Source organism: Phaenicophaeus curvirostris, chromosome 20 (assembly GCF_032191515.1).
Source record: "Phaenicophaeus curvirostris isolate KB17595 chromosome 20, BPBGC_Pcur_1.0, whole genome shotgun sequence".
In the NCBI taxonomy this organism is placed as follows: domain Eukaryota; kingdom Metazoa; phylum Chordata; class Aves; order Cuculiformes; family Cuculidae; genus Phaenicophaeus; species Phaenicophaeus curvirostris.
The window spans coordinates 1477507-1488058 of record NC_091411.1 but is presented as its reverse complement, the minus strand read 5'-3'; the positions used below and the strand labels follow the sequence as shown (position 1 = coordinate 1488058).

Here is a 10552-nt window from a genome sequence, read left to right as displayed (position 1 = left end):
GCAGGCCCCGCGAACGCCCCAGCAGGGGCAGGGGTGGGGGGACACAGGCTGGGGGGTGTCAGGGATGTGGGAGGGTGTGGGGCAGCAGGGGGGGCGGGGAGGGGGGGATGCAAGGGGGCAAGGGGTGCAGGATGAGGGTGCAAGGTTGCAGGAGTGCAAGGGGTGTGGGGTGGTGGATGGGGGTGCAAAGGGTGCAAGGGGCTGCGGGGAGGGGGTGCTGGAGTGCAGGGAGGGGGTGCAGGGGTGTGGGGTCATTTGGGATGGATGTGTGGGGCAGGGAGGTGGGGGGGCTGGAGAGGGGAGTGAGTGGCAGCGCTGGGGGTTCAGGGGGTGCAAAATGAGCCAGGGGATGGGGGGAGGGGGGTTGCGATGGGGGTTGTGGGGGTGTTGGGAGGTGTGGGGTTTGGGGGTGTGGGGCAGCGATGTGGGGGTGCGGGGGGCTGAAGGGCAGAGGTGTGGGGGTGCAGGGTGGGGTGCGGGACTGTGGTGTAGGGATGGGGATGGGGAGGTGGCGGGTGTGGGGCTGGAATGGGGGTATGCGGGGCTGGTATATGGAGTGTGGGGCAGGGATAGGGATAGGGATAGGGATAGGGATAGGGATAGGGATAGGGATAGGGATAGGGATAGGGATAGGGATAGGGATAGGGATAGGGATAGGGATAGGGGTGTGTGGGGCAGGGATGTGGGGTGCGGGGTGGGGCAGGGATTTGAGATGCAGGGCAGGGATGGGGGTTGTGGAGCTGGGATGTGGGGTGCGGGGAAGGGATAGGGGGGTGCGAGGCAAAGATGGGGGGTGCAGGGCAGGGATGTGGGAGTGCAGGGCTGGGATATGGGGGTGTGAGGTTGGGATGTGGGGTGCTGGGCAGGGATATGGGGATGGGGGGGTGGGATGGGGGGGTGCTGGGCAGGGATAGGGGGTGCGGGACAGGGATATGGGGGTGTGGAGCAGGGATAGGGGGGTATGGGGCAGGGATCGGGGGTGTGGAGCAGGGATGTGGGAGTGCAGGGATGGGATGTGGGGGTGTGAGGTTGGGATGTGGGGTGCTGGGCAGGGGCAGGGGGGTGCAGGACTGGGATATGGGGATGTGGGGCAGGGATGGGGGGTGCGGGGCAGGGATGTGGGGGTGCAAGGCTGGGCTATGGGGGTGCGGGGCTGGGATGTGGGATGTGGGGCAGCGATAGGGGGCTGTGAGGTTGGGATGTGGGGGTGCGGGGCAGGGATAGGAGGCGCGGGGCAGGGATAGGGGGTGCGGGACAGGGACAGGGGGTTGCGGAGCGGGGGTGCTGGGGCGCAGGGAGGCGCAGGGCGGTGCGGGGGTGCACGGGGCGGGGATGGGGGGCTCGGGGCGGGGTGCGGGGCAGGGATGGGGGCGGGGGGGGTGGGCGCTGCGATCCCCGGCGCTGCTGAGCGCTGGAAATGTGATCCGGCTGCACCACTGCGGCTGCACTGCGGGGCCGCGCTCAGCCCGCGGGAGCGCGCAGCAGCGCCCGCCCAGCCCCGCGGGACGCGGCGCGCACCCCGCACCTGCCGAGGGGGGCACCGCGGGGGCTCCACACGCTCCGTCCCACCCGCCCCTTCCCCCCCCCCCCCGCTCCGCAGCCCGCGCCGCTCGGGCCCGAGGTTGCATCAGCCCCGCGAGCGGCGGGGGAGCCGGGGAGCGAGCGGCACCGGCCGCCTCCCCCCCCCCGAGGAGGGTCCCCCCGGCGGCGGGGCCGGCCCTGCAGCCGCCGCGGGAGGCGCTGGGGCCGTGGGAAGCGCGGCCGGAGCTCCGGCAGCATCCTCCGGGAGCGCCCCCGGCAGCGGCGGCGCCTGCATCCCCGCTGCCTTTCAGATAACCTCTAGCTGCCCGGGGCCCGGCTGGGGCTGGAGCGGGATCTGGGGACGCGGCTGCGCCGGGGACCCCGCTCGGACGGACACCGAGGGGATGCAGGTAAGGGCAGAGCATCCCTGCGGCCGCGCGGGGGGGGGGGCATCACCCTGCGGGGGGTGCACACGTGTGTCTACAGGGCTGTGCATACGTGCACCTACGTGTGTGCGCACCAGTGTGTCTGCGTGGGGGTGCATATGTGTGTGTACATAGGTGTGCATATACGTGTCTACATGGGTGTGCATACGTGCGTCTATGTGTGTGCACACCAGTGCGTCTACATGGGGGTGAATATATGTGTGTCTCCATGTGTGTGCACATGTGTGCCTACATGGGTGTGCATACGTGTGTCTATATGGGTGTGCACGTGTGTGTCTACGTGTGTGTGCACATGTGTGTCTACATGGCTGTGCATACGTGCATCTGCGTGTGTGCACACAAGTGTGTCTACATAGGTGTGCACATGTGTGTCTACATGGGGGTGAATATATGTGTGCCCCCGCGTGTGCACACATGTGTATCTATGTGTGTGTGCACATATGTGTCCATGTGGCTGTGCACATGAGTGTCTACATGAGTGTGCATATATGCGTCTACGTGTGTGCGCACAAGCGTGTCTGCGTGGTTGTGCACATGTGTGTCTACGTGTGTGCACATGTGCGTGCGGGTTTGCGCGTCCTGCGTGGTGGTTGCGCCCGTCTGCGTGCTCGGCTGTGCTGCGAGCGTGGGGCTGGGGTGGCGGTGGGGCAGATGCCGTGGGGCTGAGGGGGCGGTGGGGCAGATGCCGTGGGTAGGGGGTGCTGGGGAGAGCCGTGAGCCCCGCGGGGTGACAAGGACGCGGGGTGTCGTGCGAGGGTTGCGTACGCAGGGGTGTGACGGTGCCGGGCATCGCGCTGCGGGCGAGTGTCTGTGCGAGACCTGCGGGCACGGGGCTGCTGTGGCACAGGGGGGGATGTATGGCACCCCACGCTGCTTGTGGGGCGAGGGGTGCACGGTGAGGGCTCGTGATGGGGGATGCAGGACGTGAGGCCTCGCTACTCAGGGCCAGCATCACGGGATGCTCGCAGGACCCCAATGCCACCAGGGCATGGTCCCTGGGGACACCCCCACTGGGTTCCAGCCCCCAGTCCCAGGTCTTGAGCATCCAGAGCTGACCCCCCCCAGGCTCTTGTCCCTAAAGGGCTGCTGCCACAAGCAGATGGCCCCCTCAGGCCCCTCCGTCAGGCCTGGCATCCCTCTAACAGGATTTGCGGCGTGATGGAGGAGAGCAGAGCGCCTTCGCCCTTCTCGGAGGAGCGACAGGCTGTCGCCAGGGCTGAGGGAGAAAATGGCCACGGCTGGCTGCTTGCCCCCCAACTCCTGCCCCAAGAGGCGCCCCGTCCCCTCCAGCAGCCCCCGGACGAGTGCACGGAGCTGGGGAGGGAGAGAGGAAGCCAGAGGGAGGGATAATAGCAGGGACAGATCAGGAGCAAGCAGGCGATGAAGGTAAAAATAGATCCACTGAGCAGAGGAGGGGCTAAACGTGAGAAAAAACCCTGAACAGAGGCAGGCTGGTGGGGGAGCCCCCCAAGGAGGGGCCCCGCACCCCAATGGGAGTTCAGGGGGACTCGTCCTCCCATCTTCTGGGGCAGGAGGGGGACGCGGGACCCCAGGCTCAGGGATGCTCGAGGGGAAATACCTGCCTGCTCCCACTCCCGCTGGCCTGAACACGCAGGCGGATGGACAGGACCTGCAGGGCTCAGTTGCCAAATTGCTGGGATGCAGGCGGGCACGCATCCCAAGGGAGCGCTGGCGGCTGGCAGATCCCTGAAGAGCCTGGGATCCAACCCCCTCTCGCTTTTAATTTCCAGCGAGCACGAAGCTGAGCTGGGGACAGAGGTGCCGGGGACGAGGCGCGTGGAGGCCCTGGCACCCGCCGAGGTGAGGTGCCCTCCGGCGCGGGATGCTCCTCAAGCCCCTGCCAGTGGGAGAGCCGGGAAGTCAGAGCAAAAGAATTTGCAAACACATTCTTCAGCGCCACGAGGATCCCACAGCGCGTAAACAGGAATAAAGGCTGGGCGGAGGCGGGAGCCAGGGCAAGGCGAGGGATTCCTGTGAGACCCCTCTGGACTCACCTGCCGCCGGCAGCGCCTGGCACCGCGGTCCCCAGGTCACCGTTCCCAGCCGCAGCTGACCCAGCGTGGGACGAGAAGCTGCGGAGAGACGGCCAATGTCACGCTAACGTCCCAGCAAGGCGCTGCGGGAAGCTGCTGCTTTGATCGCCAGCCCAAGAGCATCCTCTGAGCAGGCAGGATGCTGCTCTGAGCCCTGCCGCGCCCTGCCTGCACCCTCGGGGCTGGCAGAGACTGGGGCGCGGGGCCCGCTGGCGCTGCCCCGTCTCCCCAGGATGCTCTCCCGTGCCAGCAGCTGCTCCCCGTGCTCCGCCAGACCAAGATTGAAAGCTCCTCAGGCCGCCAGCATGTTTTAGCCTCATGCAGGCGTCCCTCAGAGACCCCAGAGCAGTGGACAGTAATGTGAAAACGATACTCATGTCGTGTCTGAAAGGGCAACAGGTCATCATTAAAATGGAGGCGATGAAAATCATCCACCCGGAGAAATTTTCGGAGCTGCAGGCCTCGCAGCAGCGCTACACGCCGGCCCCGCGCCGCGAGCCGCCCCTCGTGGCCAAGCGCGCCTGGCCCTCCGAGTCCGAGATCATCGTCAACCAGGCGTGCGGGGACATTCCCGCCCTGGATGCCACCCCTGCGCCCCTGCCGCTGCCCCGGACTCCCCCCCTGCCGCGGCGAGAGCGCGGGTACCAGAGCCAGCGGAAGGGCAGCTCCGAGGTCTGCTACCACCGGCAGCCGCCGTCGGACGAGGTGATCGTCAACCAGTACGTGCTGCACCCCTCGACGCCCTGCGAGCCCCTTGAGTGCCCCACCTGCGGCCACATGTACAACTTCACCAACAAGCGGCCCCGCATCCTCTCCTGCCTGCACTCAGTGTGCGAGGAGTGCCTGCAGATCCTCTACGAGTCCTGCCCCAAGTACAAGTTCATCTCCTGCCCCACCTGCAAGCGGGAGACCGTCCTCTTCACCGACTACGGGCTGGCGGCGCTGGCTGTCAACACCAGTATCCTCAACAGACTGCCGGCCGAGGCGCTGGCCGCCAACCCCGTCCAGTGGAGCAGCGACACCGACCGCAGCTGCTACCAGACCTTTCGCCAGTACTGCGGGGCCGCCTGCACCTGCCACATCCGAAACCCGCTGTCTTCCTGCACCATCATGTGAGCCCCGCGCCACGGCCGGCTCCCTGGTCCCTTCTTCACTGGTGGCACAGCCTAGGGATGCTCCCATCCTTGCTGCAGCCAAGGATGCGGGGCCAGCATCCTCACCAGTGCTGGAGGGGGGCGATGGGGACGCTGGGACCTGGCAGCAGCCCCCCGCACGCCAGCGGTGCACAGGGAGAGGGACGCTGGGATAGGGAGCACGTCCACCGGCGCATCCAGGGGCTCCAGCTCCTCCCAGTCCCACAGCGGGTGCACCCGCTGCACATCGAGCATCTTGCCGTGCTCCTTCCCCAGGCACCTTCTCCCTCCTCTCTCCCTGCACCTCCCAAGAGCAGACACTGGGTCCTCCCTGGAGCAGCACCCTCCCCATCCCCTGCAGCCGGTAGCAGTGGCACAAGGAGACCTGGAGCTGCCCGGTGCTGCACTGGGTCACCCACCCAGCACCGCACCGGGTTGCCCACTCGGCACAAAAGGCGAGGACAGATCCCCGGCTGCCCCCCTCCACCCTCCTTCTCTGTAAGTTATTTGCCAAAGCTTTCATCTCAGCGGCCACGCGGCCGTGCACCCGAGTCGTTGTAGCCACGCCAAGCCGCCTCGCCGGCCCCTCGGTTGCGAGCAGACACGCGGCCCGTTTCCTCCGCAGGCCCTTGAGGAAAGCTCCACTTTATCCTCGTTTTGGAGGATTCTTGGTTTTTTTTCCCCTCCTCTGTCCCCGGCCCAGGCCACGATGCGTTCACAAAGGCATTGAGCTGTGCCCGTTCTGTGCCGCTCCTGCGGGGCCCTGCACCCCATGCGGCGGCTCGAGAGGGCAGCGCGGGGTTTGTGCCCCAGATTGCTGGCTCCTGCGAGGGGATTCGGCTGGGCAGGGGGGCAGAGGTCTGGTCCCTCCCCTGGAGCACAGTCCTGCTTTCTCCAGGGCCCCTGGAGGGGTAAGTTTGCTGCCAAAAAAAGCAAAAAATTAAACCTAAAAATATTGAAGAAAAAGCCATAATTTGCGGGTGCCTCTGTGGGGCTGAGCACCTCAACCCAGCACAGCCCCCGCACCAGGGGTGCGCGATGCCTGGTCCCAGGGCAGCGGGGCTTGCAAAGCCCTGCACCCCGGCGCTTCTGGAGGAAAGAGCAGCCCCCGGCTCTGGCTGCAGCCCAGGAGCCATCCAGGCAGAGGGGCTGAACTGAGCCCTGGGCACCCCGAGGGAGCAGGCGATGCCAGCGGAGAACAGGGGCCGATACCGTTTCTGTGTTGCTCTGCCAATGCCTCCCACTGCTGGTTGTGACGATGATCATGTTTTATACCCGGCCTTGTTCTGACCCCCATTAGTCTCCCCAATAAAGATTATATTGGAGCGAATGGTGAGCTGCTGTCTTGGGGTGCGCGTCGCTGGGGCAGGAGTGGGGCTGTGCACCAGCCGGGACGCCATGCTCCAGCCTCACTTGCTCCGCGGGGCAAGGTTGGGGGGAGATAGGCAGGGAGGTAGCTTTCCCCTGGACTAACACCTCCTCCTCTTGCCCTGGCTCTCAGCTCTGGAGTGATTGTGTCCTGTCCTTGCCCATTCTCTGGTCCCTCCGCATGTGTCTGGGCACCACGGGGAACCCTGCCCACCTCGGCACGTGGTCCCCGGCCACACCCAAGGACTCTTAAATACCCACCGGGTGCCCCGTTCCTCCCCGAGTGACATCGTGTACTGCGGGGAGGATTTGCCAGCTTGGCCCAGGTGGCACCCACTGGCGAAGGGAGCTGGGCAGGGTCAGGGCAGCGCTGGGCTCCCTCTGCCCCAGGGGCAGGGGCACCCACGGGTGCTGCGACGCCGAGTCACCTTCCCTGGAGGTGTTTAAAAGACGGGTGGATGAGGTGCTGAGGGACATGCTTTAGTGATTGATGGGAATGGTTGGACACGATGATCCTGTGGGTCTTTTCCAACCTAGTGATTCTGTGATTCTGTACCCATCTCCAGTGGCACACGGGTGGCACGCATCCGGCAGCACTAGCAAAGGGCGTCAGTGGGATCATCCGCTGCCTGCACTGAATGGACCCTGGGCTCACCGTGGTGGCAACTCCTCAGCTGGGAGAGGCAGAAATCTGCAGCCAAAGCAGTTAGGAGGATTCACCGGAGCGACACAGTTCCCCTAGGAATGGTCTGCGCATGCAGGCTGGCGTGTGCACACGCGTGTGCATGCATGTGAGCAGTGAATCATAGAATCATAGAATCACCAGGTTGGAAAAGACCCACCAGATCATCAAGTCCAACCATTCCCATCAATCACTAAACCATGTCCCTCAGCACCTTGTCCACCCATCCCTTAAACACCTCCAGGGATAGTGACTCAACCCCCTCCCTGGGCAGCCTCTGCCAGTGCCCAATGACCCTTTCTGTGAAAAATTTCTTTCTGATATCTAGACTGAACCTCCCCTGGCAGAGATTGAGGCCATTCCCTCTCGTTCTGTCCCCTGTCACTTGGGAGAAGAGCCCAGCTCCCTCCTCTGTACAACCTCCTTTCATGTAGTTGTAGGGAGCGATGAGGTCTCCCCTCAGGAGAAGTTGGGGGGGGGGGGGGGGGTGCACACTGAGACTTTCTATACCCACACAGCCCAGTGCTGGCCCCTGAATTTTCTTTCCCTGGAAGCAGCGGCTGCCTCTACCCTCTGCTCTGTGCCACTGTGGAGCAGCTGCTTCCAAAGCACCAGCACATCCCCCATCACAGCTGCAGGGGCAGGTCCCACCCCAGGAGGGTAGTTGGCGACCCCTTGTGCTTGGCTGCCAATCTCCCTTCCCCGGGGGAGGTTCTACCCCTCCAGAAAACAAAACGACATCCCGGTCCATGGGTGCTGAATTGCAGCATCAATAATGCAGCCAGTGCCATCCCTGGCTCCGAGCACATCATGGCCATGGCTTGGATTCCCAATCTTGCTCCTGCATCCTCATCATCCTCAGTTTCGAGGGGCACACGCAGCCCAGCAGCAGCGCTGGGATCCTCTGGCTGTCACAGCATCCCCTCAGTGAGCCTGATGATGAGGCTGCTCAGGGAAGATGGGGCAGCCCCAAATCCACAATGAACATCTCCGTCAACCCAAAGGCTCATCCCAAATCCAGGATGAGCATCTCCATCGACTGAAAGGCTCATCCCAAATGCAGGATGAGCACCTCCATCACCCCAAAGACTCAACTCAAATCCAGGACAAGAATATCCATCACCCTAAAGGTTCATCCCAAATCCACAGTGAGCATCTCCATCACCTGAAAGGCTCATCCCAAATCCACACTGATCATCTCCATCACTTGACAGGCTCATCCCAAATCCAGGACGAGCATCTGCATCTGTGGAGCCCCAAAGATGCTGAAGCAATGGGCCAGCCGGGGCAGAGGTGGCAGCAATTTTGCCCTCAAAGCAGGAATTTGCCCTTTTTGTTACATAAGGAGGAAGGATACAGCGTGTCCTCCCTGCCCCCTGTGATACCTCTTGGGCACAGAGTAAATTTATAACTGCTAATTTGATTTCGAGTTGCAATTAAAGAAGAAATGGGGCCTTTCAGGAGGAAGTGCCGGGTGACAGCCTGTTTCTCCAGCCCTATTAACCTCGAACAAACAGTCCCTGGAAGAGAGGCCACAGCGTGCTGCGAGGGGACGGGGACAGCAGGGAGGTGCCAGCCCTTGTGCCCCAGCTGCAGGAGAATTAAAAGTCTTTCAAAGTCATTCTGTTATCCCAAGGCCCAGAAGTCTCCCACGGCCGCTGTGGCCACACCAAGCTTTGTGCTTCCAAGCTGCGTTTTCAAAGCGCTTTGCATCCCACTCACTGCTTAAACGTGGCTGGGACCTTGCTGTGGGAGCAGGTTTTGCCTTGTGTGAGCAAAGATGCTCCCAGAAGCTCCCAGAGGAGCTGGTTTTAAAATCTCCTGGTTGATGTGATGTCTGTCCCAGGCTGGGATGAAGCTCTGCGCTCTCCTGGTCTCTGGGCTGACTCTTAATGGGAGAGGGGACCTGGGGATTTCTGAGGCTCCTGGGAATGACCCTTTCCCAAATGCCCGCATTTTAGATGTGGGAAGGGCTGTGCACAGGGGATATCTGCTGGTTTGGGGTCAGCCTTTGGCACGGGGCAAGGGGATGATGTTTCACAGACGTTGCCCACCCCAACCAGCTCCCAGAGCCCAGCCAGTCAGTGCTGGGGCTGTACTGGGCTGGGCCAGCTCTGAGATCCTGCTGGTGAGGGGTGGCAGCCCCTGGCAGTGACCCCACCAAGTCCCCATCCTGCCCCACCGCTAAGCCAGGAGGTTGCACAACACAACCAGTTCCCCACTGGTGCAGGGCGGGGGCAGGATCCATCCCCAGGGTGGCTCTGGTGGGGGTGTGCAGGCTAGGCTGCGCGGCAGCGCGATGCCAGGCTGGGGAGGAGGTGGCCAAGCACCAGGGCTGCTCTCTGCCAGGGAACACGCAGCCTCAAACCCTGACCCTGGGCAGTCACACACCCCAAAAAAAGCCATTTGAGTGGAGAGGAAGCCACTTGCAACGGCCTCTGATTTCACAACGAGGTGCAACCCCATGATGAGAAGATAGTGGGTTGTGGCACGGAGCCCGAGGGACTGGGACAGGTCCCCAGCGCTGCCCCGCGGAGCTTTCTTGGCGTTAAATCCCGAGGAGGGCTGCCCTACGTGGGCACCCACTCCTGCTCACACCTCAGCTCCACATTCGAGGTCGGATCCTGGTGCAGGGTTGCTCCTGGTGCTTCAGTGCCTTCATGCCATCCCCTGGCTGCTGCCCCTCCAGCCACGCGCATGATGGGGACAGCGCTGGCATGTCCCCAGCGTCGGGGGGGGACTGGGGAAGGGGAGATGCTGCTGGTGGTTGTGGTGCCAAAGGGGTGGGGATGGCTCCACGCAGAGCAGGATGGTGACCCTGACACCCCAACCCCGGCCCCCAACCCTCACCTCCCCGCGTGGCTGAGAACGGGCACGCTCAGCGCACACATGAGGCTGTGCTGCCGATGTCCTCGCTGGGGACTCAGGTTGTGGGGACCTGCTGGGCTTCCATGGGAGAAGCCAGGAGAGAGATACAGAACCCCGAGCCCACAGGTCCCTGTGGGGATGGGGACAGACACGTCCCTGGTGTGGGGATACTGCCTCACCCTCCCCCTGCCAGCAGCTGGGAGCGAGGTGAAGCATAAATGGGGTGTGACGGGGTGTCAGGGGCTTGTGGGAAGGGACAGGGAGGGCTGAGAGGGGAGCAGAGGGAGATGGGGTGGCTTTGGGGGGCTGTGCTGGAGACTGCAGCGGGGGCAGAGGGGTTCGGGGCTGCAGTGGGGCAGCAAAGGAGAGCAGGAGGGCTGGTGAGAAGGCAGATGGGGGGGTTGTGGTGAGACTGAGGCGCAGGGCCTGCAGGAGAGGGCAGGGAGTTGCAGTGGGGTGCGCACAGGGAGACAGGGAGCA

The 10552-nt window shown here is 63.7% G+C and overlaps 1 protein-coding gene across 1 annotated transcript; it reads left to right on the top strand.

Annotated features, from left to right (window-relative positions):
• The first annotated feature begins 4175 nt into the window (after positions 1–4175).
• Positions 4176–6473, top strand: RNF208 (ring finger protein 208). The gene has a single exon (XM_069872968.1). It carries the CDS (start codon positions 4340–4342, stop codon positions 5135–5137), a length of 798 nt encoding a protein of 265 aa, XP_069729069.1. The 5' UTR covers positions 4176–4339; the 3' UTR covers positions 5138–6473.
• Positions 6474–10552: the final 4079 nt, after the last annotated feature.